The sequence below is a fragment of the Coloeus monedula genome (genome assembly GCF_965178545.1).
Source record: "Coloeus monedula genome assembly, chromosome: 9".
Classification (NCBI taxonomy): Eukaryota; Metazoa; Chordata; class Aves; order Passeriformes; family Corvidae; genus Coloeus; species Coloeus monedula.
Window position 1 is genome coordinate 32,189,201 of NC_138789.1, and position 21,502 is coordinate 32,210,702.

Sequence of the window (21,502 nt, forward strand, 5' to 3'; positions counted from 1 at the left end):
GCACAGCTGTAGTTAGTGTACTTTAAATTCACTATCTGTTTCGGAATAGACTTTAGCTGCAGCAAGTCAGAACGCCACTGCCGCTACCGGCCCCTGAAGGGCACAGCGTCGGGCCGCGGACGCTTTCCGAGCAGCGCCTTCCGGATCTGCGCAGCCGCCGGCGGGCGGGGCCCGAGCGGGTCCGGGGCGGGGACAGCGAGGCCGCGCCGGCCGCTGCCTTCCGCTGCCTTCCGCTGCCTTCCGCTTTGCCTCTTCCTGTGCGTGCCGTGAACATGGTGGGTATCGGGGCCCGCGGCGTGTTGCGGCTCTCTCGCCTGTGGGAAGGCGTTGTTTTGTAGCGCGCGGCGTATGGGCTTTGGGGGACCGCTGGGTCCGCTCGGGCGGACGGTGTGGCGCTCGCCTCTGCAGCTGCGCAGCGGCCCCGGGAGGCGCGGGCTGGTCCGGGCCCCGCGGGGCCGGGGGGGCATTGGGCGGCAGGGCCGGGCCCGGGAAAGGGCTCCTGCGTCCGGCGCTTCAGGTTATTCCTGGCGAGCTGGGGTTCTTTCTTAGATTTATTGCAAGGTTTGGTTCGCAGCCTTTCCCGGGGAAAGGTTTAGCCAGGCTGAACAGGGATGGCGTGAGATACGCAGCCTGACCTAGGCTCAGAAGACTTGGAGGGATGTTTTTTCCCAGAGTCACGGTCACCGGTGTTGACTAAATTATGCCAAGTTGCTAAAGCATTTTGTCCTGACATTGCAACTGACTTGTTGGTGCTTTTTACAGGGGACACCGCAAAAGGATGTTATAATAAAACCCGATGCCCCAAGCACATTACTTTCAGAAAAACATGCGGACTATATAGCTTCATATGGAACAAAGAAAGATGATTATGTAGGTATCAGTTTGTTACAGAGAGTAATAATAGCTTTTATTTATTGGCTCAGAGTTAAGGATTAGATTAATGTTGACAAGCTAATTGTTTTTTACCCCGCAATCCAAAGTATAAAATAAAGATGTATTTGTTAATTTCGCTAGGTCTGTGATGAGTTTTGGCATGTATTATCTGAGTATAAATTTGAAGATTATCATTTTAGCTCTATAATTACTCTGAGACCTGAGAAAAAACCTACTAGCTTCTTCATCCACTAGAATGCACAAGTAGAGTTGCATTTGCATGTTATTCTTTTGATGGGACAACTAATATCAATTTTATAGTCGTGATTGGATGTAGTCCACAACAATGGGATTCTGCTTCCAGTAGGTGAAAGTTGTCAATAACTGCTTATGTGAAGAAAAGTTGCGGTTATCTTTATTGTTCACAAAAGCACGCCGAGCACTGTTGCTTTTGATTGTACTGCATATAAAAAAATAACGTTTATGTAGTGTAAGTGATGTAATCAATGTAAGAGAATTCAATCTAAAATTTTACTTCCTGGTGCAACTCCAGATTGTGAGAGTTTCGGCACTTGGAAATAACAGACTTGTTGTTTTTTGGGACTAGTTGGGGTGGCAATTTGAGGGGTTCTTTGAATGCCAAGATAATAAGCGTTCTGAAGTGAATTGGCGCCCAACTACTTGTTTGTGCCTAATTTGATGAGCTTGATGCTTTGAACTAGAAAAATACAGGAAGGGAGGGTGGTGTGTGTAGGTATATACGTGTGCATTTTCCTGTATATATGTGTGTATATACACATGTGCATGATGTACAGAATATCTGTGAGCGGCTGATGCATAGTTGCTAAACGGATGGAAGATGGTTGACTAACTAGAAACTGTCAAAGTTAACTAATGTATTTTCATTGATCTGTATTGATGGTGTGCTTATCTGATCAAGAGCTAAAATAATGTACTGTTTAGGAATACTGTATGTCGGAGTATTTGAGGATGAGTGGTGTGTACTGGGGACTGACAGCAATGGATCTCATGGGGCAACTGCACCGAATGAACAAAGAAGAAATTCTGTCATTCATTAAATCATGTCAACATGAATGTGGTGGAATAAGTGCCAGCATAGGCCATGATCCTCATCTTCTGTATACCCTCAGTGCTGTCCAGGTAAGTGCAGTAGGGTAGTTTTAGAAAAACGTGTTTGTGAGTAAGACTTTGATGATTGCAGATTTGTGAACCAGTTACTGTTGGAAGCCCATGGCAAAAATTATTTCATTATCTTATTAAAAAAATCGAATGGACAAAACTTTAGGATTATCTGTATCACTTTCTAAAAGTTGTCGTATTTGGGAATGTTTTACTTTAAATGGTCAGTCAATGGCTACTGCATTCTGTTAGCAATTTTGTAAGTTATCGTGAAATACTCCTTGGCTACAGGTTTTTCCAGAACATTTTATAGATAATTTTTGATTTTTTAAATTCTTCTTAGCGTACATTGAGGTGAAAGATACGTATGACCGGAATAAGAGCAAAATTTTGATTTTATTTTTATCTGGGTTTTTTTAGGGAGTATAATTTAAAAATGATACTAGTCTGTTGAGCATTTTATTTATTTATTTGGTGCATACACTCCCCCTGATAAGAAGTAACTCTCAATCTTATTTTTTCAGTGCAACTAATCTCCACTATAGACTTTATTTTCTCACTATTGCTTGTGCCCTTGTTTTGTTCTAGTTTTTGTTTTGGTTTGTTCTGCTCGTGCAAACCGTTGTGTGAAATAGTACCGAAAAGGCTCAAACGCTTCCAAACAATTCACTTGATTGCTTGCAGCACGCCTCTCTCATTCAATCTTGTGGATGAAGTATTTTAATGGCATTACAAATAAATAATATGGAATAGTTTTTTAGGCAGAAACGATGCTAGATTTAAGATACTGGGTTTGAACCCCTTAGGTAGGACAGAATACTCTAAGGTTGATTTTTATTACCACTTTAGCACTGGAATTACTCTGAATACCCAGGAAACTAAAGTTTCTTTAGGCTGTGATGTCTGAACTTTTCCAAACTGTCCAATCCAACTCCTTTCACAAATTCTAGTTCAGTATAAGGGGGTACAATTTGAGGTCGTTACTTAACGTATTAGAGATGTTAGTTCTTAAGTATATACTTGATATTACCAGGAGATGTTTTCATGTTAACTGAATTAAGCTCTAGTTGTGCAGACTGAAAAAGTGTTCGCAAATGCTGATGTAAAATTTTTGTGGTAAACTTAACCAGCATATCATACTGAGTATGCATGGTGTTAGTGAACAAATTGTTTAGTCCTATCCACATATCCAGGATGTTTAAAGGGTCTGGTCATATGTTCTTGTGATCACAGTTAATAGTAATTTGTTCAGATTTGCATTTAAGGTGCATGCTGTGATAATATATTTTCTGTTGGAGTCGTACATTCTTTTTTTGGAATTTTCCGTAAGACTTAAATTTTATCTAACAATTGAAAGATTCCAGCTAACGAGGTTTAAAGTCTTAATGTCCAGTGTTTTTCAGGATTGGCACTATAATATTGCTTAGTTTCAACTGGGATTTTTTTTTTCATTTGGTTGTAAATAATAAATTCCTAATTACTCTTTACCTATTATGCAAGTTGGAAGTAAAAACATGAAGTCAGATGAGGCGCAGAAACAGTATTGTTATTTTCACACGACATTGTGTCCTACAGGTTTGCTGGTTTAAATCAGTGCTGGTTTGGAAAATTGTATTCCCTACTATAACCTTTATTTTTTCTTCCAGAATATATTCACTGTATATTTGGTGTATAATCATATTGTTCATACTTTTTCTTAAATTGTTGCATTTTGGTTCTATAGTTATATTTTAAAAGTGAATGTAAATAAAAATCCAATAATTTGAAATTAATACTTGTTGACAAGTTTGCACTGTAAGTGGAATTGGTAACTAGCAGCTTAACAGACACATATCCAAGTAGCCGCAGTGCAAAACAAAAAATTGGCACCTCTAAGATGTCATTGTCCCGTTACAATATTAACAATAATCAAATCTTTGTTCTACGTATTGCTAAGATAAAACGAATAAACCTGGTTATGCTTTTGAAAGGAGACCTCAACATTGGAAAGTAACAAAGCGTGAAAGAGTTCCAGTTTGAATTGTCTGTATTTTCCTTTGAGAATTTCTTAAAGTTTTTAGATAGAGGTAATCTACAGTTAACTACTGTAGATTAACTACTAAAGTGAAAAAAAGGGTTTTTTTAATAAACCATACCAAATAGTATTCAGAGTGAATTAAATCACATCTTTTATAAATCCACTATTTTTTTGGTTAAAAAAAAAAAAATTAAATTTTGCTTCTCTTTAATTGTTACTGTGTCATTTTTTCCCCCCCAGATTCTTATCTTATATGATAGTCTCCATGTAGTTGATGTAAATAAAATTGTTGAATATATACAGAGCTTGCAAAAAGAAGACGGATCATTTGCTGGAGACGAATGGGGTAATTTTTAGTTCTTTTAAATGTAGTGTCTAGGTTGACTTGTGTAAGTCTGTAAACTTAAGTTTCCTTTGATGGTCTTTTTGTATATGTATTGTATGTGAACACTTGTATTTTCTGAGTCATGAAAAAGAAGGGTTTGTGAAGGACAGAATTATGTTTCATTCCTTTCATAAATATTCTAAACTTCAGTTCCATTCTTGTATTAGAATAAAGTGTCCAGTTCTTAAAGAAGAAAACTTTTGGGCATTTGTAACTTAACAGTACTTGGATATACTAGAGACGCTGTTTCATAAGGAACATTTTATACTTGGTATTTGATGGTAGTCAGTAATGATCCATATCCATGTCAACTGTGAAAGGATTTTTCACTGTGGGAGCGAGAAAAACTGTGTTTATACTCATGAACTTCTGTTAATACTAATTTTGTTTCTGCATACAAATTCTTTATGAACAAACATGGCATTTTTAAGCTGTGGCGTAAATATTTAGTCACTCTAAAAGTATTTATCACCATGGAAGACCTAAATTTTAATAAAATCTATTGCATATCACTCATGTTCTTGTCTGGGTAAAATTCAGCAATTGAGATCTTACCAGTATATGTATGCTACTGTAAAGGTAGATTATATGCTATGCGTTAAATTGGTTCATAGCTTGCTGCATCCTTTTTGTTGAAGTATTGTCACAAGTGTACTGATTGCACAATGGCTTGGCATTATTTCTGAGAGGTGCAGCTGAAGGAGTGCAATACCTGATGTAGGACAAAGCAGCAGATTTTTGGTTTAAGTGTTTCAGCTGGTGAATTTCTTAAGAAGAGAAGTCTTGAGTAAGTTTGACCAAAAGAATGAATGTTTGCAGCTCAGTTCAATTTAAAATTGTGACTTCAAGTATTAATTGCTTGGAGTTTGTGCTACAAGAGTTATATTGGACTTGACAAGCAATCATTCTGTTACAGGTGTAGGAGCTTTGGTTTTTCTTCCAGGTACAAATATGCAAAAGAAACCTTGTAACTTTTAATTAGTTTTCCTGTAAAACAAGAAATGGCTTCTACTTTTGCCTGGATTTAAGGGAGAGAAAGAGTTGTCTGATTATTTTTGCATTATTTCCGTTGCTCTGCAGTGATCTGTAGAGGACTACAGATAAAATCCAAAATTATACAGTTTTTTGTAAATTACCGCTAGTTGAATTGATTTGGATATGTAGCTGTCCAGCTCTAAATGAGTTGTTGACTTTTATGCATACTAAAACATCACTTAAATAGTAAGGTACGTTTTCTAAATTACTGGGGGAATAATTGGTAAGTTGGAAAATTAAATTGTATGGGGGGAATTTTTTTTAGCTGATTTTTGTTTTTCTGTGTAGAACCTAGGATTTTCACATTTTGTTCCATACTTACAGTAGTGATTTAAATGTATGTTTGTTGAAAAAATAATCTTTATGTCATTCCTTACCCCCTACATTATAGGAGAAATAGATACAAGGTTCTCTTTCTGCGCTGCAGCAACTCTTGCACTTCTGGTAAGTAAGTCCTAAACCATCACTTGCACAAGTAGGGAAGCGATTGGTACTGCTCTTTGGTACTGCTGAAGTTTCTGTAGAAGATGAGTTTGGTAGAATATCAAGTGCATTAGTTATTTTCTGACTTGCAGGGAAAGCTGGATGCTATTGATGTGGGAAAAGCAGTAGAATTCGTTTTGTCCTGTATGAACTTTGATGGAGGATTTGGTTGTAGACCCGGTTCTGAATCACATGCAGGACAGGTGAGTTTCTCTTTGTAGGGAAATATTTTCAATTAGCAAGCATCACATGCTGCCTATAAACACGTATCAGTGATGACAGGTGATGTACCTCTTGTTTCCCAAATGCCTGATTCTAGTGTCTCAGTTAAAATAAATGAACAGATATGGAACCTAATCTGAGAAGGTGGGTCAAGACTCAAGAGTTTAGTCTAGGTAGAAAAAAAGATCATAATGGAATAACTTTTAGGACTGTATTTCAGTCTTTGCATAGTAATGTTGAAGTTGCTAGCCTGTGGATTTTTAGAGAATTTGAGATGGGTATCAAGGGACAGTGGACAAGATTTATCACTGTTTCTGACACAGATCATAATGAGACATAAAGATCAGTCGTATAGCATGTTTGAGATTTATCAGTCAATGAACCCAAATAAAAATGAACCAAGAATCCTGTCAAGCATTACTTAACTTTTTGAGGAGAGTCAGTTTTAAGATGACATACCTAACTTAGTAATGGGAATATTTATCAGCTCTAGTCACTAGTTACTAGTGTTACTGGTGACAGTGAATTCTGAAAAATGCTCAGTAAAATCTACTTGAGAAGAAAATGCAGTAGTATAATTAGAACAAATTAAGGGATCTCATGAGGAAGACAATCTTGACAGGAAATTTAAATAATTTAAATAATTTAAATTTTAAATTTACCTTTCCTATATTTATTTCTTTTCGTGGAAGAGTTTATTGCACTTAGCCTGAATGTGTGAAAAAAATCAACTTTGAATGCTGTTGCAGTTACCTGTTTATTTTGCATAATTATGGTGAGTAATGCCATAGTCAGGATTCACCTCATCACATGAAAATACTGGAGGCGTTTTGTTGGCAAGTGTTGGGTTTCCTGCCCCTTCTTTGTTTAAAATCAGGAAAAAAAAGTTAAATCTGTTACATGTACTTACCTTATAGTTTTATGTACAGTAGCATTGCCCATATAGTCTAAATGGCTGGACCATATTCTAGTGTTCAAGGAAGTCGGTTCAATAGCTGAACCCTACTCTGGTTGCAGCTGGCATTTCCTGTGAGGATTAGCTCTGTTGTGCTTATTCACATACTCCTTAAAAAGCTATCTCTTTCACCTCCATGGAAGTTCAGTAGTTTCCTGGGAATGTTGCCAAACCTGATCTCCTTTTATGACTGGGCAACCTGCCTAGTGGACGAGAGAAAGGCAGTGGATATGTCTACCTAGACCTGAGTAAAGCCTTTGACACACTTTCCCACAGTATTCTCCCGGAGAAGCTGCAGCCCATGGCTTGGACAGGTGCAGTTGGGTGAAAAATGGGCTGTGTGGCCAGACCCAGAGAGCAGTGGGGAATGATGTTAAATCCAGTTGGCGAAGGGTCGCGAGTGGAATATTCCAGGGCTCAGTTTTGGGGCCAGTCCTGTTTGATACCCTCGTCAGTGGTCTGGACAAAGAAATCAAGTGCATCCTCAGTAAGTTCACAGGAAGGACCAGTTTGTGTGAGAGTGTTGATTCATGTGAGGGCAGAAGGCTCTGCAGAGGAGTCTGGACAGGCTGGATCCATCGGCCACCGCCAACTGTGTGATGTTCAACAAGGCCAAGTGCCGGGTGCTGCACTTGTGTCACAACAACCCCCTGGAATGCTCCAGGTTTGGGGAAGAGTGGCTGGAAAGCTGTCCAGCAGCAAAGGACCTAGGAGTGCTGGTCGACAGGAGCTGAACATCAGCCCAGGTGTGCCCAGGTGGGCAAGAAGGCCAGTGGCACCTCGGCTGTACCAGCCACAGCGTGGCCACTAGACCAGGGCAGTTGCCATCCCCTGTGCTGGCCATCGCTGGGGCACCTCCAATCCTGAGGGCAGTTTTGGGCCTGTCACTTCAAAAAGAACACGATGGTGCTGGAGCATGTCTAGAGAAGGGTAATAGAGCTGGGGAAGGGTCTGGAACATAAGGCCTGTGAGGAGCAGCTTGAGGGTACTGGAGTGTTTAGTCCTGAGAAAAGAAGGTTCAGGAGAGACTTCGCTGTTGTACAACTACCTGAAAGGAGGTTGTGGCAAGGTGGGGGTTGGCCTCTTCTCCCACTCAGTTAGTAACAGGACAAGGGAAAATGGCCTCAAGTTGCACTGCAGGAGATTCAGGTTGGATATTGGGAAAAATTTCTTCACTGAGGAATGGTTAAGCATTCGAACAGGCTCCCTAGGAAAGTGGTGGAGTCTCCATCCCTGGAAGTGTTCAAAAAATGAGTAGATGTGGAACTTTGTGATACAGTTTAGTAGTATTAGGTGCTACGAGGTTAAAGGTTGGACTTGATGATTTTAGAGGTCTTTTCCAACTTTAGTGATTTGATGATTCTTGGCTTTTTGTGCTTCACTGCTTTCTTAGTGACCACGTGAAATGTGACCGAAGTATGCTCTTGCACTGTAAATGTTATCTCCCAGAAAAAAACTATTAATTTTTAAGTTAATTATTAAAAGGGGATTAATCAATGCAGATGTATTATATGGCACTTTGAAAGTAAGCGTGACATGACTGAATATATGTGGAATTGCCAAGGTAGTTAATGATCTGGGTTAGCCTGTTTCTGCTGGGGAATTCATTTGGTCTTTAGTTTACTCTCTGCAAGCATTAGGGTAAAAGGCAGGTACGGGAACAAACCATAGACTGAACACAGAATTTTGATAAAGGCCATATCCAGCCTGCAGCAGTCAGTTTGACTACTGTGACTTGAGAATCTGTGTTTTTAAAATAACATTATATGGCTCTGTCAGATCTCCTAGGATCACTTTCCACACCTTTTATTAGTGTCTTACATTAGTAAAATACTACTGCTATGTAAATTAATTGTGTTACTGGTACTTTTGTACAAAAGCAACTGTAACAATAACATACTTTTCTGAAGGAAAAGTCATTGAAACTAAAAGTTGATATGTGTGCGCGCTTATTTTGCATTGTTTACGTGACCGTATTGCTGCTTTGAGATCTTCCTGCTTTTAGTCTGCTAAACTATACTTAGTTTTTAAATACACAAAAAATTTATGTCTGTAATTTTAGATCTATTGTTGCACAGGATTTCTGGCTATAACAGACCAGCTGCATCAAGTAAATGTTGACTTGCTGGGTTGGTGGCTTTGTGAACGTCAGTTACCTTCTGGAGGTCTCAACGGACGACCAGAGAAGGTATTGTGTGGCTGCTTTTCCTTGTTCAAACCTCAGTAGCGATTGTTTTTTCTAAAGCTGAACTACTTCTGCAAAATGTCAGGACTTCTATAAAGTATTTAGTAACCTTTTCAAAGAAGTCAGTCCTTCATCTTGATTCTTTATTTTGATACTAGCACTTGTCACACAGTCCTTAGCTATGCTTTGTTTGAGTCCTCAGTATAGCGAAGTACACATACTGAAGGATGTCTTGGTGACCGCTTGAACCATTATCCTGTTAAACTGGGTCTTTAATATTTTCTGACTTCGGGAAGGATCTTTTCTATAGGATTTGTATAAAACTTACTGTTTTACTGGATATAAATCCCGAGTGTCATAGTGTTCCACATCACACTAGGAACCTAGAATAATCTGTGGCAAATGGGTAGTCACAACTAACAGATTCCCCTGCTGCCCCCTCCCCCCAAAAATACAAATAGTTGATATGAACTTCTTTGTATTTCCTTCTGAAAAAAGCGCTGTGGTTTTTCAGCCTCTCTCACAGAAGGTGAAGTCTTTAAAAATCACATTCTTGTGGTCTTGTTTCTTGAAGAAGGGAAGAAGTTTTCAGGAAGTTTCCCTTCCTGAAAACAGAAGCCTGCTGAAAGGAGACTCTTGTCAAGAAACTCATTTACTCCAGAGACATTCTTAAATGTTGTGTCTCTGCAACAGTATTATGACAGCACACCTGGTAATGTGCAGAATTAGCAGTAAAATTTGCAATGTTAGGTTTAAAACAAAATCAAATATTAATCTGCCTCTCTGCTTGCCAGTTACCTGACGTATGTTATTCGTGGTGGGTGCTTGCTTCTTTGAAGATGATTGGTAGGATACAGTGGATTGACAGAGAGAAACTGCGCTGCTTTATTTTGGCTTGCCAGGATGAGGAGACTGGAGGGTTTGCTGACAGACCAGGAGATATGGTAAGTAATATTTTTTCTAAATAAAATACACGTGAAAATTTCAGCAGGAAATTTCAGCTTTTGTTTGAGTGTAACTCACTCAACTCACGGTTCAGGTGGGTTTTGCAGAGGCTGCAGTTTACTCTGAAGGAAGAAGAGGGTAGAACTGCCATTGAAGGCATGCTTGGGGAGCACATACTGTACAATGCACTTGTATGACCCAGTGAAGTCAGTTGCCATTCCTTACAAAATCTGGTTTGGTTCCCGTAACACATGCAACACGGACCATTTCTCACAAGAGCATTTGGAAGATCTATGTAAAAACACTGCCTTTGATGGTGGGTTTTTTGGGTTTATTATTTTGTTTTGTGACATGATCTGCAAGCTAAAGTCTGGTGCAGTTGAAGTAGTCTTCAACTCTCTTGGTGGTTTTGTCTGTTCTAAATAAATCATAAGTTTTTATTAAGAATCCCTATACATTAATTTTCATTCTTTGCCACTCCAGCTACTGAATACATCTTCTAGCTGGCATTTTTCTAGATGAGGGAGGAAGAAGCTTTTGTGATAACATCGTCAAGAGGCTGGTGGTATGGATTTTTTGCTTGTTGAGAGAGCAGTTACCGTTTAGCCGGTCTGTTCTCTCTGATCTCAACTGGAAGTAATTGAGATTGTCCCAGTGAAATGGCAGATAAAGTTCGTATCTTCCAAGAGTGCTGGACAGATAAAATAAAAGGTATTATGAGACTTCATTGCAATTCCTATAGAACACTTGGCTTATTTGTTAACAGTCTGGGGAGGTATTAGCCGTTTTTATTGTGGCTGCCCGTGTCTGCTCCCTTCTCCAGAAATGCATTAAAAAATAAAGTAACTTTCTATTTTTTTGTAAACCACTACTTTGTTCCCAGTTGGGGGAGAAATCTGTTAACTCCTATCTGTCATTTGGAAAGTGTTTTTGTGTTCTTAAGATATGAAGAGTTTTGTATTTCTAAGGCACTTACAGGAAGACGTTTTCCCTTTTCAGCATTCTCCAAGAAAAGCCCAGCACTTAGTCTAAATGTTTTTCTGGCTTTAAATACTGAAATATTTGTGTCTTCTTAAAGAGCAGCTCTGCAGAGCCTTTTCCCTATATCTAATGAGAGCACCTTTGGGAGAATTTTTCTGTATTATATTAGCAGTCATTTTGTATGATTTTTACCTGTCTTCAATTGCTGAAGTGTAGAAATTTCTACTCCTGTAGAAATGCTGATGCCCAGGTTTTTGCTTTGTTCCTGCAGAAACTCATTCCTAACAGACCTTGTTGTTTTGGGGGATTTTCTGTTTGGGTTGTTTTTACATCTGTTCGTTTGGGAGGAGGTGGTGGTCACGTGGTTTTAGCAGTAGAGGTTGGGAGGGGTGTTTTTTATTTATAGTTCTGGGAGGTTTTCTAGCAAAATAGGTTGCGGCTTCCCTCTCAAGGTTTTACAGCATAGCTCTGTATTTGGAGACCATTAAAGCGCATTATGATGTTTCTGAAGAACAAATGGGGAATTTATGGAAGTGGTACCTGTAGATGATCCAGTTTACTTTTAAAGTGTTAATTATCTTCGCTTCTACCACTCTGTGATATCACATGCTAATAGACACATGTGAGTGCTGTCTGTCTAACTCAGAGTTGAAAATCGTCTTAGCAGCAGATAATTGATAAGCATTCCTGAGTAAATTGTAGTATTGTAAAAGCCTGCTATGGATATTGTCTTGCCTGTCAACACATGTTAGCACAAATGAAAGTTTGTTCAGTTGTATTGTCTTCCCCAGCCATGGAGATTTTCAGTCTCCTGCTGGCAAACAAAAGTTTCGTTCCATACAAGTGAAAAACTGATTAACTTCTGGGAACAAACACAAGCTTTCTTTTTTCTCCCAGGTTGATCCATTTCACACCTTATTTGGAATTGCTGGACTATCTTTACTAGGAGAAGAACAAATTAAGGCTGTCAATCCTGTCTTTTGTATGCCAGAAGATGTCCTTCGAAGAATAAATGTACAGCCTGAGCTTGTAAGCTAAGCCTTGTAGAGACAAAAGGTTTAGTTTACATGACCAGTTGCTCTGGTTTTACTGATTTATAATCTCATCTGCGAAACTGTCAGCATATTTTTCTTTCAGATGTGTTTACATTATGGAAGTAAAGCAATTGCTTTGCTGTGGATTTTGTCAGTTTATAAATTGTATCAGAACAGGCTGGTTCTCCTGACCTGAGTGTAACATGTTCTTTGGTTGTATTCTAAGATACCTAGAAACATTTCTAATCTGTATCTAAATGTGTGGGCCTTGGCGCTTTTTTTTTTTTTAAATATAATATTCATATTAAAGTTTGACTGTGTGAATGCTTAACTTTTCTTTTCCTGTAATATCAGCCATGCCAGTACTGGCCTTCACACAGGCCTCTTTTGATGGTAGATCATGCAAAGCACTTTAAAAGAATAGTAAAAAAAAAACCAAAAAAACCCAAAAAAACAACAACCAACAAAATTTTACCTAAGCCATGCACTTAAATACCACACACTTAAGTATTTAATTCTTCCTGTTCACGTTTGCCATCACTTTTCTATATTGAGAAACAGGTGCTTTTTCTCACAGTAATTGATACCAGTAAAACCACAATTATGATTCTTCTAAATATGTGAATGTCTTCATTTATTGATGAGTCCCGTAGACAAAATTCCACTGATACTTGAAATACAGCATACCTTGAGTATGTATAGTGAAACTTGCTAACATTAAACATTCTAGAGAAGGTCCCTGTAGGACAGTGACTTGTAATTGAATTTAAAGTTGATTCTAAATTTCTTGCTGGGTTGAAATCCTGCTTTTGTAGCTTTTAAGACACTAATTGTCAACGCTCGATTATGGTGTAATTGAAAATAAAAATAGCTGTGGAAAATACTTGTTCTCTGAAGGGTGAAATCCTCTTTGTCTACATAGGAGTGCTAAAATTGCCTTTTAATCTACATTCCACACATCGTAGCTGAGACTGAATGGTATTCCACTTGTAATATACAGTAAAAGGTAATTGTGAAAGGGAGAAAGTCTTTGATAATCTCTGTACTTATGCTTAAGTAAGGCCTAAAGTTGTTTTACCTGTTCTTCACTCAGCAGAGATAGCCACCCAAGATTTGGCCTGCACAGTTTTCATACTAGCAGAACTATATATTGATGTGTAGTCAGTCATTTAAAATAAAAACCCAAACTCACTGAATAGGAAATACTGGTTTAGGCTACAATACTGGGAATTAATTTGATAAGAGTAAGACCGCTGTAGCCATGACCGGCTTTTGAACCAACTTCAGTAACAGGAGTGCCTTTGAGCACCTCAGCAGTAAAGGCTTTATCATGAGTACAGCAAAACAGCCCAAAGTCCAGGGTGACTGGAGAGAGTGTCTTAGTCACGGCAGTCAAGGGAATGGTTGAGCTTTTTCTCCTCTTAAGGGTGTGTCATCATATCATTCTTGTAGTTCTGCAGGAAAAGAATGCCTCAAGTGGGAGAGTATTATGAAGCTATACATTCGCTAACACCGCAAAGGACCAAGAATCAGCCTTGAAATGGTCTATTCCTTTTCCCAAGTTTCATATCCCCCCTCACACCTCCACCACCATCCTGAAAAGCATAGTCTCTTCCTGCTTCCAGCAGCTCTGAAATCCCACATCACTGTTGCACCGTAACTACAGACCTTGAATCAACTTCTTCCTACCAAAATGTTGACCCTTAAATTATCAGAACTCTGACGGATCTCCAATTGCTACACTCTGTCAGGTGTAGCCTTGCCAGCATCTCCTGATTCCATATTCCAGGTTAAGGAAGACATCCTTCATTTTCCCAAAACATGTACCCAAACTCCATGCACTGTATCTCATGCAGAATTTTTGAAGACAAAAATCAAACCCACAGTATAGCCTCAAACTTTGGAGCAAACCTTTCTTCAGAGTAACTGGAGAGTGATCTGGGTCCCTTGCAGAGGTAACTTTGTTCAGAAATAGCTGAGCATTTGAATTACACTGATGGAGGTGAGAGGAATGGCACAGCGGGTTGTGTGGAGTAGGTGAATGCTTATGGGCATAGCTGACATCTTGTTTCTTTGTTTTTCTGGGTGCCACAGGAGATGCTGTAGAACAAGTGACTGGAGTATTGTGCACTACTGAGGACGGTATTTCTGTGGAAGAGGTCAATGTTGGCTGGCATGACCTCCAGCCCCATGTTTTTGCAAATGATTAAGAGGGACCTGCTTGCTGATTGCAGCAGCATCCCAGTTAAATTGATGAGGTCCTTCTTGAGGATGGATTCTGACACGCAGCCCTCTGAAAGCGAAGTTGAAGGGCCAATGATCTGAGGGGGTGGGGTGGAGAGACTGCAAAGTGGGACGGGCGAGCTGCTTAAGTCAGTGTAGTGGTGAGGGGTGTTCAGGATCAGTCATGTTTTGGTGCTGAGAGCCAGTGGGGGATTCTTTCCTCTTGAGAGGAGCATGTGCTGGGCACGGCAGTTCCAGCCTGTGTCCGGCCTCGTCCGGCGGCGTCTTTCCAGATGCAGAGTTGTTTTTCCCGCGTGTGGTCATGTCGCGTTACGTGCAGTGTGTGTGTGCGCTCGGGGTGGAGCTGCACAAGCTCAGAGCGCTCCTGCTACTGCGGCCCCGCTGGGCCCCGCCCCAGCGCGCCTCCCGCCACTACGGGCCGGCTCAGCCTTGCCGGCCGCCCGCCCGCTGCTCTCGGTCAGGGATCCCGCGCCGCCCCCGGCTCCGCACGGCCCGCTGCAGCAGCTCTCAGGCGGGGGCCAGGCCGGGGTGGGTCCGCGAGGCGGGGGCGGGGCCGGGCCGGGCCGGGCCAGGGCGGTTCTGCGGGGCGGGACAGGACTGGGGCGAGATGGGGCCGGGCTAGTTCTACGGGGCGGGGCAGGGCTGTGTAGGGGGTGGGGGTGCCCCGTCTCCCGGCTTTCCGTGGCGAAAGTGCCCCTTGGGCGCGGGAGCGCTTCCGGGGCAGCGTCATCACCGTCACCCTCGCCGTCATCGTCGTGATCACCATCATCATGACAACGCTCCGCGCCTTCACGTGCGACGATCTCTTCCGATTCAACAACATGTGAGCACCGGCTGTCCCCTCTCCCTGCCCCCGAGCCCCTGCGCGCTTCCCCACCCCGCGGGGTCCTCGGGGCGCCCCGCCGGCCGAGCGGGCCGACCCCGTGGTGAGCGCCGCTCTCTCTTCCCCCACAGCAACCTGGACCCGCTGACCGAGACCGTATCCTTCCCGGCGGGGCAGGGGCGCGGGGCCGGGCGCGGGCGGCGCAGCCGTGGCGGCCGCAGTTGGCTCCTTAACCGAGCGCCCAGTACGGGATTCCGTTCTACTTGCAGTACCTCGCCCACTGGCCCGAGTATTTCATCGTCGCCGAGGCGCCCGGCGGGGAGCTGATGGGTTACAGTGAGTGCCGGGTGTTCCGGCGGTAACGTCTCCCTTCGTTGCCTATTTCGGGGATTGTGACGCGGGAGCTTTTCTTACTCTTCGCGTTTACCAAATATCCAACATGGAAGAGGAACGTTGCGTTGCATCTTCCCGTTTCTTAAATGTCTTAGGGTATTATGCAGGACTCACGGCAGTAGCTTCCAGTTTGATGTTCCTAGCGCAGCTGTGGTAACATCCACCCGTATTTGGTGAATGGGTGTTTCTGTAATCTGGAATTAAGCCCCTACGCTCCCTACACAGAGTCAGTAAAAGTGCTGGGTTTGCGTTTTGCATTGCCCTCTAAGGGAAAGCTTTGGGCCTGGATGTCATTTGCTGATTTGCTGTGTAATATTTGTGTTTTTCAGAAATCATGCCAAAGAGAACTGCCAGGAGGTGGGGTGGGGCAGAGTAATGTTTTTTGCAGGGACCCGAGAAATAAAGTATTTGACATACTAAAGCTGCAAGTATGCGTGCTATACAGAACATTTCTCTGTACCCACCACACTAGTTGCTTATTAGCAGTGACTGTGATACCTGTAAAAGCACAGTGTGGATGTGTGAATGTTCATTAATAAACTCACATTGGATCGGCCCAGTGTGGAAAGGAGAGAAACTAGAAGGAAGCTCCCCAAAACACCATCCCCACCTCCACTTCTTTTTTTTTTCCCCTTTGACACATCGTGTTTGCAGGGCCCTAGCTTTCTGTTTCCAGATTGGTGAAGCTTCCCAAGCTCTATTCCCCCATAATCTCCAGAAGTCCCCAGTAGTTGCTGGAATGGTAGTTTTGAGCTTCTAGCCCTCTGCTCCTCCATTATTTTAGTCAGATCTTAAATTTTGGTTCAGGGAAAGACTCATGAGAATTGCTTAAAATTTGCATTAGAAGCCACCTCAAGCAAGAATCTGCAAACTTGTTCAGTGTTTTTTTTACACTACTCAAGAAACTGTTGTAATATTTGAGCAAAATGACATTTTTAGTGGCCGCCGAATCATAGAGTGATAAGGTAGACACCCCTTATCCATGGCGTATTCCTCTTGTGAAGTCGTCTGGCTGCGAGCAGTGCATTACTCCAGAGGCACTGCTGTGCTGATGCGCTCTGTATGTTCACAGTCATGGGCAAAGCCGAAGGCTCTGTGGCTAGGGAAGAATGGCATGGACATGTTACTGCTCTCTCTGTTGCACCAGAATTTCGACGTCTGGGTTTGGCTGCTAAATTGATGGAGCTCCTGGAAGAAATTTCAGAAAAGTGAGTAGTATGTCTAGTTTAAATTTATATTTTAAAGTAATATTTCTACAGACACCTGTCCCTGGTTTACGTGCAGAATTTGGCTTTACGTAGTGTTCTGATTTTCTGAAATTCCTCATAGTTGGAGAAAAAGAGTTACGAAAGTTGCTTAGCAGTTTAAAATGTCACAGTTTTTCTGAAAGCTAACTTGCCAGAGTGAGGAGTACGTGGCCTGAATTCCAGTAGAGATCCTGTGTAAAAGAACATTTCTTGACAGGAAAAGAGCTTTGTGAAATGTCACCACTGTTTCCTGTAGGGCCTCCAACATACTTGTTCAGTAATTGTGGGCTTTGTGCAATACCCTCAGGCACAATCTTGAACAAATTTTGTACTGCAGAGAGTATCTTAGCTTACTTGCCATTCTGTGTTTGGTTACTTGTACCTGAGAAAATTTAATTTAGTGTCAGATGAACCCACTGGGAAATGTCCTTAACTGATTCTGGTAGGGTAACCGTACTACGGTTGGTAAAATTGGAAAATAGTACCATGTTTTGAAAAAATTTGCCTTGTGAAGTTAAGGGGCTATCTCCTGTTAGGCAACTGGATTTTGTGACCGATTCCACTCCTCCTAATCCAAGCAATCTAAAACATGGATTTTTTTTTTTTAATCGTATCATATGGATTTAGGCCTGTGGGGGTGTTTATCTTGTCCCGTTCTTTCTGTCCAAATTTCTGCACTCACTAACTGGTGTAGAAGGGCCGTGCGACAAAAATAAAATGAAATTTGTGTCTATATTTGAATTTTCCCTTGGTAAAGGAGTGTATCTGTTATTACATTGTGAAAGATGTTTGATTAGTGTACTACATCAGACTCACTTTGGTTTGATTACAATTTATGGGTTGTTATTTAGAAATACATTGACGTACGATTCCTTATTGTGGTTTTGTTTATTTGTTTGTTTGTTTTTTTCCTCCCCTGCTAAAGAAAGGGTGGATTTTTTGTCGATCTCTTTGTGAGAGTATCAAATCAGGTTGCTGTAAATATGTATAAGCAACTAGGCTACAGTGTGTACCGGACAGTCTTAGAGTACTACTCAGCTAGCAGTGGGGAGCCAGATGAAGATGCTTACGGTAAGTTCTTGTTCTGTCTCAAATTGAATGGAACGATTCTCACATTTAGGGTTCCTGGGCTTGTTTGTAGGAGTATTTTTTTTTTTTTTTTTTTGGTACATGAAACAATTTCAGATAGCTGATTAGTGGGATTTTTGTATCCTCCTTTAGGTAACTTTTCCTACTTAAGATTATATCAGTTACAAAACTTAATCTTGCCATTTATGCATTTTGTAGCATCTCTGGCAAAATCAACTGCAAAACAAGAGTAAACGCAAAGGAATGGCAGTGCTTTCTTCCTTTCCTCCCGTAACAGGGACTTGAAACTTCTTCACTGAGAGGGTGGTTGGTAACTGCAGTGGTCTCTCTCCAGGGAAATGGTCATGACACCAAGCCCATCGAAGTTCAAGGAATATCGGGACAATGCTCCTAATCATACAGTATAGTTTTAGGTAGTTCTGTGCAGAGCAAGGTGTTGCATCCTTATAGGTCCCTTCCAACTTGAGGTAGTCATATGATTCTAGGAAATCTTCTTGATTCAAAATTACCTTATTTTAATGGAGAAGTCACTTAATATGGCTTTGTACGACTGTGTTACTATAACAACATTTTTTCCTTTTGCTATAGATATGAGAAAAGCTCTTTCCAGAGATACAGAGAAGAAATCAGTTATACCTCTGCCTCATCCTGTGAGGCCAGAAGACATCGAGTAATTTTAAGCTGTGGTTCCTATGCAATTTACTAAGTGTCAGGTTCCCTCTCCTATAACCCCCAATAGCTTACGGATAAGAAGTTTTAGGCTGAATGTTTTTCCCATAAAATACTAAAAAGCAATGTTGAGAAGCCGACTAACACTGCTTATATTGGTAATGGCTGTACACTGCCACACTTATCTGTTATTTTTCCTTTCACATATTGGAGATTTGGAGACTACTAAAATGGAATTACCTCCTGTGTGGTCTTGTCTTGGTTTTCTGTCAAACCAAAATACCTGAATTCAGTAATAGTAAAAACTCTTCAAATGCATTTATTTGTGACCACTGAAAATGCTGTACTGTTTTCTCTGTGTCCCAGCTGGCCAGGGAGCGCAGGGCAGGAGGAGGCTGGCAGCCACAGAAAGCGAACCAGCACTTCCTGTCCTTGTGTTTACGGGGGATGAGCTGCACCCTGCGGTGTCCTGCCCATGGCACGCAGCACGCTCCGCAGCGTCCAGAGGTCAGGGAAGCTCAACCGGAGGGCCACACACAGCCCTGTTGCACGGCTATCCTCCACAAGCCTTCCAGCCCCCAGCAGGGCAGCCTTCAGAGGCCATCATTTCCCAACAGGCTCCTTGCCCTTCCCAGAGGTCCTGGCCAGCACAGGACCCTCCACTACTGTGTTCTCCGCTGGCACCAGAAGCAGAGCCGCAGCCGGGGCAGTGCGACGGCCAAGGCTGCTGCTGTGGCAGAGAATGGCGTGGCAAAGCCAACAGCCAGAAAGCCTTCCTGGCCGGAGCACCTCTCCAGTGTGGAACACCAGTGCCTTTGGGCTCGGGGCTGGAGGTGCCACTAGGCCTTTTCTGCTACCGAAAGCGGCTGTCCCGGAGAACTGCTCCCAGGCAGCGGCTGAGCCTGGGGGTGCACCGCAGGCACGGGCACCACTGGAGCCCTTGGCGGGTCGCCTGGGACCAGTGCCACGTCCCACTCCTTCCCAGCAGTTCCAGGTGGGCCGGGCAGTGAGAAGGTGCTGCCTTCCAGCTACAGGACTCGTGGCACAGTTTGGGGGAGCCAGGGATGGAGCAGCGCCAGGCCAGCACTTCCATCTGGCACAAGATGGAGCTGTCTCCCAGTCGGGTCTCCTCTGCGAAACACACATCCCAGGGATGAGAACACAGTGATGGGCACTGGGATGCCCAGGTAGTGCTTGGATGGGCACAGATAAAGCTCTGCCCTTGGTGGGCTGCTCTGAACAGGCACCCTGAGATCCTTCACCCCAGACAGACTCCACCAGCACCCCAAAAATACCCCAAGAAACCAGCTGGGACTAGGGAATGTCAGCACATTGTCTCTGAGGAGGAGCTCTGTCAGCAATTCCCAGGGCTAACCTCTCAGAGCTCCTACACACTCACGCAGGTGTGTCTGAATCCCTTCCTTTCCAGCCTGAGGATATCACGCAAGAGCAGTTATTAAAGCCAAGGGAATCTTACCTCACAAAAATTAGATCCCAAGCAACAGCCCTTGGAGATGCCTTAAAATAAAAGGTTAAAGTCTGATACAGTTTTGTTTGGATCAAGCTTTGAGTTTTTCAGGGACCCAACCAGAACTGCAGAACCTTAGGGAAGGTTTTAACAGGCAAGTCAGACTTGAGGTGCCCTGCAGGTGGGTATGTGCATCCCTTTCCTCAGGGAAAAGAACTTCCAGAGGCCACTCCTCAGGCTCTGAAATGAAATCAGCTTTCTGGGCTGGGAGCATGCCCAGCTACCACCTTCTCCTGCTTTAAAACACCCATTGGAGCTCGACCTCAGGGTGGGTGAAAATCAGCTGAATTCCAGGGAACTTGGTCAAGACCCCCACAAGAACATCAGTGGGGCTGGGGGACAAGGGTTATAAATAGAAAATTCTATGGAATATAAACCTGTCTTTGTCCTGATCCCACTGATCTTCCTTGGGACCTTTTCTGACAAAGCTGGTGTTAAACAGCAGTTCCACATGGGGACAGGAATACTCCCCATGAGGCACTGTGAGGCTATTCCAGGAAGAATTCAGCATGGAAGTCAAGGCTATAGGTATAATTCATCTAAACTAGGAAAGCCGATACTGAAACCCAAATCTTGCCACCACACAGAACGATCTTTGTGCTGCTGTGTGAGCCAAAACCCCTGGGCTGGGAAATTCTGGCAGTCAGATGGATGGAATTATATAAATCACAGCAACCAGCATCACCTAAAGGGACAATCCAAGTCCCAAACAATTCCTTTTGCCTTTCCATAGGGACAGTGATCTTTATTTTGGCCTGTTCTCTCATGGTTAACTTTGGGGTTCCAGTTTGTGCCAGTTTAGGTTCTGTGACTCCACCCACAGTGCAGAGATTTGGGGCTGTGCTTCTCTACTTCCAGCAGGTTCTGGTAGGAGCCATATACTCCCATAATCACATAAAGGTGAATTCTGCACAAGCCAGTCCCCCATTCCCTTTCCTGTTGGGGAGGATGAAAGTTTGGTAAGAAAGTTTCACAGGTATGTAGGCTTGGCAGAAAGATCTGTGAATGTAGAAACTGGGGATGAGGTAGAAATGAAAGCAAGTTTTGGTATAGAATAAAAGATGTTTTGCTGAAACAGTGATCGCTGAGTAACTGAGAAGGCAAAGGTTGGAGATGAGTTGGAAGGAGATTTCTAGGAGTAGGACAAAGGGATGTGACTACAAAGACATGTTTTTCACCAAGTAAATAAGTCTCAAGAAGAGCATAAGTAAATAGAAAACATGTCAAAAAGAGAGAGATGGCAGGCAAACAAGA

The 21,502-nt window shown here is 42.4% G+C and overlaps 2 protein-coding genes across 2 annotated transcripts; both read left to right on the plus strand.

The window, feature by feature from the left end:
- Positions 1 to 167: 167 nt before the first annotated feature.
- On the plus strand, positions 168 to 12,399 carry RABGGTB (Rab geranylgeranyltransferase subunit beta). The gene is made up of 9 exons (XM_082287157.1): positions 168 to 275; positions 763 to 870; positions 1,837 to 2,034; positions 4,271 to 4,376; positions 5,842 to 5,894; positions 6,026 to 6,136; positions 9,173 to 9,298; positions 10,090 to 10,239; positions 12,119 to 12,399. The coding sequence occupies exons 1-9, from the start codon at positions 273 to 275 to the stop codon at positions 12,257 to 12,259; spliced, it is 996 nt and encodes a 331-aa protein (XP_082143283.1). The 5' UTR covers positions 168 to 272; the 3' UTR covers positions 12,260 to 12,399.
- A 2,764-nt stretch (positions 12,400 to 15,163) lies between these two features.
- Positions 15,164 to 18,966, plus strand: NAA20 (N-alpha-acetyltransferase 20, NatB catalytic subunit). Its single transcript, XM_082287622.1, has 6 exons — positions 15,164 to 15,322; positions 15,454 to 15,478; positions 15,568 to 15,658; positions 16,788 to 16,923; positions 17,888 to 18,033; positions 18,640 to 18,966. The coding sequence occupies exons 1-6, from the start codon at positions 15,270 to 15,272 to the stop codon at positions 18,723 to 18,725; spliced, it is 537 nt and encodes a 178-aa protein (XP_082143748.1). The 5' UTR covers positions 15,164 to 15,269; the 3' UTR covers positions 18,726 to 18,966.
- The last annotated feature ends 2,536 nt before the right edge of the window (positions 18,967 to 21,502 follow it).

Excerpts from the sequence above, each read along its gene's own strand:
- RABGGTB (XM_082287157.1), top strand. Across the intron at positions 871-1,836 it reads GAACAAAGAAAGATGATTAT|GAATACTGTATGTCGGAGTA; the intron begins GTAGGTATCAGT and ends TGTACTGTTTAG. Across the intron at positions 6,137-9,172 it reads CTGAATCACATGCAGGACAG|ATCTATTGTTGCACAGGATT; the intron begins GTGAGTTTCTCT and ends CTGTAATTTTAG.
- NAA20 (XM_082287622.1), top strand. The coding sequence starts at position 15,270 with ATGACAACGCTCCGCGCCTTCACGTGCGACGATCTCTTCCGATTCAAC. Across the intron at positions 15,323-15,453 it reads CTCTTCCGATTCAACAACAT|CAACCTGGACCCGCTGACCG; the intron begins GTGAGCACCGGC and ends CTTCCCCCACAG. Across the intron at positions 16,924-17,887 it reads CTGGAAGAAATTTCAGAAAA|AAAGGGTGGATTTTTTGTCG; the intron begins GTGAGTAGTATG and ends CCCCTGCTAAAG.